The sequence below is a fragment of the Spermophilus citellus genome (assembly GCF_964194105.1).
Source record: "Spermophilus citellus genome assembly, chromosome: 10".
Lineage (NCBI taxonomy): Eukaryota > Metazoa > Chordata > Mammalia > Rodentia > Sciuridae > Spermophilus > Spermophilus citellus.
This window is the reverse complement of record NC_138197.1, coordinates 76,124,616-76,129,861: the sequence shown is the minus strand read 5'-3', so window position 1 is coordinate 76,129,861 and position 5,246 is coordinate 76,124,616. Positions and strand designations below refer to the sequence as shown.

The window sequence follows — 5,246 nt, the reverse complement described above, 5'->3', positions numbered from 1 at the left end:
GTAGTAGTTTTCTTTCTTTCTGTGTCTGGCTTTTTACACTTAACATAAGGCTCCTCCATATAGTTTCATCCATTTTGCTGCAAATGTCAGGATTTCATTCCCTTTTACGGCTGGACAATATTCTATTGTGTATATATGCCACATTTTCCTTACCCAGTCATCTATTGATGGGCACCCAGACTGATTCTTTACCTTAGCTATTGTGAATAGTGATGCAATAAACCTGTACAGGTAGTTATTTCTTTGGTGAGTTGATTTCATTTCCTTTGACTGTGTACCCAGAAGTGGCATACCTGGATCATACGGTACATCTATCTTTAGTTTTTATGGAACCTACATACTGTTCTTCACAATAGCTGTGCTGATTTACATCCCTAAGAGTTCCTTTCTCTCCACATCCTTGTAGTATTTGGGTATTTTGTTTGTGTTCTTGATTTTTTGATAATAGTTCTAAATGTGGTGAGATGGTGTCTCATTATAATTTTCATTTTCCTTCCTGGGAAATCTCTAGTGATTTCCTCCTCTGTAATTCCTGATATTTCTAAAATGTGTGCTTTCTTTCTGTTAGTGATTTTTTTTTGTGTGTGTGTGTGTTTGTTTTATTGTCAGCCTGGTTAGAGCTTTATTAGTGTCATGCAGCTCTCAAAAGTCAATTTTGCATTTTGATAATTTTTCTCTATTGCCTTCTTCATTTTCAATTTTATTGACTTTATTGTCCTTATTATTGCTTGTCTTAGTATACTTAGTTTTACCTTTTTTTTTTTTAATCGTACTTCATTGTCAAAGCTTGTAAGTATTGTTTTTTTCTTCTGTTTAGGTGCTTTGACTTTTGATTTGCAGATTGCCTAAAACATCAAAATCAATTATGATAAATCACACAGCAATAACAACATTCATCTTGTTGGGACTTACAGATGATCCACAGCTGCAAATTCTGGTCTTTATCTTTTTATTCTTGACATACATTCTGAGCGTCACTGGTAATCTGACTATTATACTTCTCACCCTGACGGATTCCCATCTTAAAACACCTATGTATTTTTTTCTTCGAAACTTCTCCTTCTTAGAAATCTCATTCACAACAGTCTGTGTTCCCAGATTCCTCTACAGTATATCAACTAGGGATAACACCATAACTTACAATGCTTGTGCCAGTCAAATATTTTTTATTGGACTCTTTGGGGCCACAGAGTTTTTTCTCCTGGCCGCCATGTCCTATGATCGCTATGTGGCCATCTGCAAACCCCTTCATTATATCACCATCATGAACAACAGAGTCTGTGCCATCCTAGTCTTCTCTTGCTGGATCTCTGGGCTGGTGATCATCATCACACCTCTCAGCATGGGCCTCCAGCTGGAGTTCTGTGACTCCAATGTCATTGATCATTTTGGCTGTGATGCATCTCCTCTTTTTAAGATCTCATGCTCAGATACGTGGTTTCTAGAACAGACTGTTATTATTTGTGCAGTGTTTACTTTTATTATCACACTAATAGGTGTGATTCTTTCTTACATAAATATTATTAGGACAATTCTACGATTCCCTTCAGCTCAGCAAAGAAAAAAAGCTTTTTCCACCTGCTCCTCCCACATGATTGTGGTTTCCATCACCTATGGCAGCTGCATCTTCATCTATGTCAAGCCTTCAGCCAAAGAACAGGTGGACATCAATAAAGGGGTATCTGTGCTCACTACATCTGTTGCCCCTTTGTTAAATCCATTTATTTATACGTTGAGGAACAAGCAAGTGAAACAAGCTATCAAGGACACAATCAAAAAAATTGCCTTTATTTTACACAAATAGGAGTGTGCTGGATATAAGCAATTAATGAAAATGAAAAGTTAGTTCCTTTACGTCTTTCTTGAAGTTCTCACTAGATTAGCTGGATTAACTTTCTTATGGTCCTTTATTGATTTTTGACAATTTTGTGATTTTTTTATACTAATTTGTTATATGTGACAGCAGAATGCATTACAGTTCATATTACACATATAGAGCACAATTTTTCATATCTGGGGTTGCAAATAAAGAATATTCATACCATTTGTGTCTTTGTACATAGGGTAATGATATCCATCTCATTGCATTATCTTTTTTACCCCCATGCACCCTTCCTTCCCTCCCACCTCTTTGCTCTATCTAGAGTTTGTCTAATCCTCTTATTCTCCCTCTCCCAACCCCGCTATGAATCAGCTTCCTTACATCAGAGAAAACATTTGGCATTTGATTTTTTGGGATTGGCTACCTTCACTTAGCATTATATTCTCCTCTCCATCCATTTACCTCCAAATACCATGATTTTATTCTTTTATTGTTGAGTAATATTTCATTGTGTATAAATACCACATTTTCTTTATCCATTCGTCTACTGAAGGGCATCTAGGTTGGATCCACAGCTTAGCTATTGTGAATTGTGCTGCAATGAACATTGATGTGCCTTGAACTGTAGTATGCTGTTTTTTTAAGTCCTTTGTGTATGACTGAGGAGTGAAATAGCTAGGTCAAATGGTGGTTTCATTCCCAATTTTCTAAAAAATCTCCATACTGCTTTCCATATTGTCTGCACCAATTTGCAGTCCCACCAGCAATGTATGAGTGTACATTTTTCCCCACATCCCCGTCAACACCTATCATTGTTTATATTCTTAATATTTGCCATTCTGACTGGAGTGAGATGAAATCTTATAGTAGTTTTGATTTGCATTTCTCTAATTTCTGGAGATGTTGAACCCTTTTTTCATATATTTGTTGATTGATTGTATATTATCTTCTGAGAAGTGTCTGTTCTGTTTTTTTGGTGTTAATGATTTTTGAGTTCTCTATATACCCTATAGATTAGTGCTCTATCTGACATGCATGTGGTAACAATTTGGTCCTAATTAGTAGGCTCTGTATTTACTTCACTGATTGTTTCTTTTGCTGAGAAAAAAGCTTTTAAGTTTAAATCCATCCCATTTATTGATTCTCAATATTAATTCTTGTGCTGTAGGAGTCTATTTAAGGAAGTAGGGGCCTAATTTGACATGATGGAGTTTAGGACCTACTTTTTCTTCTAATAGATGCAGTGTCTCTGGTTTAATTCATAGGTCTTTGATGCACTTTGAGTTGAGTTTTGTGCATGGTGACAGAAAGGGATTCAGTTTCATTTTGTTGCATATGGATTTCCAGTTTTCCCAGCACCATTTGTTGAGGATGCTATCTTTTCTCCAATGCATGTTTTTGGCACCTTTGTATAATATAAGATAACTATAATTATTTGGGTTTGTCTCTGTGTCCTCTGTGCTATACCCATTGGTTTATGAGTCTATTTTGATGAAATACTATGCTTTTTTTGTTCCTATTGCTCTGCAGTATATTTTAAGTTCTGGTATAATGATGCCACCTGCTTCACTCTTTTTAATAAGGATTGCTTTAGCTTTTCTGGGTCTCTTATTTTTCCAGATGAATCTCATATTGTTTTTTTCTATTTCTATGAGGAATGTCATTGGGATTTTGATTGGAATTGCATTAAATCTGTATAGTGCTTTTGGTAGTATGGTCATTTTGACGATATTAATTCTGCCTATCCAAGAACAATATTTTCATATTCTAAGGTCTTATTTGATTTCTTTCTTTAGCATTCTGTAGTTTTCATTGTAAAAGTCTTTCAATATCTTTTGTTAGGTTGATTCTCAAGCATTTTATTTTTTTAAGGCTATTATAAATGGGGTAGTTTTCCTTGTTTCCCTTTGAGAGGATTTGTCACTGATATGCAGAAATACCTTTGATTTATGGGTGTTGATTTTTCATCTTGCTACTTTGCTGAATTCATTTACTATTTCTAGAAGTTTGCTGGTGGAATTTTTTGGGGTCTTCTATGTATAGAATCATATCATAGACAGATAGTGCTAATTTGAGTTCTTCTTTTCCTAAATCTATCTCTTTAATTTCTTTTGTCTGTCTAATTACCAGTGTTTTAAGAACTATGTTAAATAGAAGTGGTGACAGAGGAATCGTGTATTGCTCCAATTTTTATAGGAAATGCTTTCAAATTTTCTCCATTTAGAATGATGTTGGCCTGGAGCTTAACACAGATAGCTTTTTTGATGTTGAGATATGTTCCTGTTATCCCTAATTTTTCTAGTATTTTGAACATGATGGGAGCTGTATTTTGTTGAATGCTTATTCTGCATCTCCTAGAGATGATCATATGATTTTTATCTTTAAGTCCATTGATGTGATAAATTATGTTTATTGATTGCCATACATTTAACCAACCTTGCATCTGTGGGATGAATCCCACTGGATCATGGTGCACAATCTTTTTGGTATGGTTTTGTATTTGATTTGCCAGAATTTTATTGAGAATTTTTGCATGTATGTTTATTAGTGATATTGGTCTGAAGTTTCCTTTTTTTGATGTGTCTTTGCCTGGTTCTGGAATCAGGGTAATATTTGCCTCATATAATGGGTTTAGAAGTACTCCTCCCTCTTTTTCTATTTCATGAAATAATCCATAAAGCATAGGTATTAATTCTTCTTTAAAGGACTTGTAGAACTCAGCTGTGTATTGGTCTAGTCCTGGGTTTTTCTTGGTTGGTATTCTTCTGATGGTGTCTTCTATTTTCTTGTTTGAAATAGATCTGTTTAAGTTGTGTATATCATCCTGATTTAATTTAGATAACTCATATGCCTCTATAAATTTGTTGTTGCCTTCTATATTCTCTGTTTTATTAGAGTACAAGTTTTAAAAAATAATTTCTAATTCTCTTTTGTATTTCTGTACTGTCTGTTGTGATATTTCCTTTTTCATCACGTATGTTAGAGATTTCATTTTCTCTCTCCTGCTCTTTGTTAGCATGGCTAAGGGCTTGCCAATTTTATTTATTTTCATGATGAACCAACTTTTTGTTTCATCAATTTTTTTAGTTGTTTATTTTGTTTCAATTTCACTGATTTCAGCCCTAATTTTAGTTATTTCTTGCCTTTTACTGCTTTTGTTGCTGATTTGTTCTTCTTTTTCTAGGGCTTTGAGACATAGTGTTAGGTCATTTATTTGTTGACTTTATCTTGTTTTAAGGAATGAACTCCATGCAATGCTTTCCTCCTAGAACTGCCTTCATAGTTTCCTGGAGATTTCCATATGTTGTATCAGTATTCACATTTACTTCTAAGAATTTTTAATCTCCTCCTTGATGTCTTTTGCAGCTCATTGTTCATTCAGAAACATATAGTTTAGTTTCCAGGTGTTATAGTAGTTTTTATC

At 34.3% G+C, this 5,246-nt stretch overlaps 1 protein-coding gene across 1 annotated transcript; it reads left to right on the top strand.

Moving 5' to 3' along the window:
* Positions 1 to 865: 865 nt before the first annotated feature.
* LOC308658827 (olfactory receptor 6C2-like) lies at positions 866 to 1,804 on the top strand (the record flags this gene model as incomplete). The annotated part of the gene is made up of 1 exon (XM_081311746.1): positions 866 to 1,804. The coding sequence occupies one exon, from the start codon at positions 866 to 868 to the stop codon at positions 1,802 to 1,804; it is 939 nt and encodes a 312-aa protein (XP_081167872.1).
* Positions 1,805 to 5,246: the final 3,442 nt, after the last annotated feature.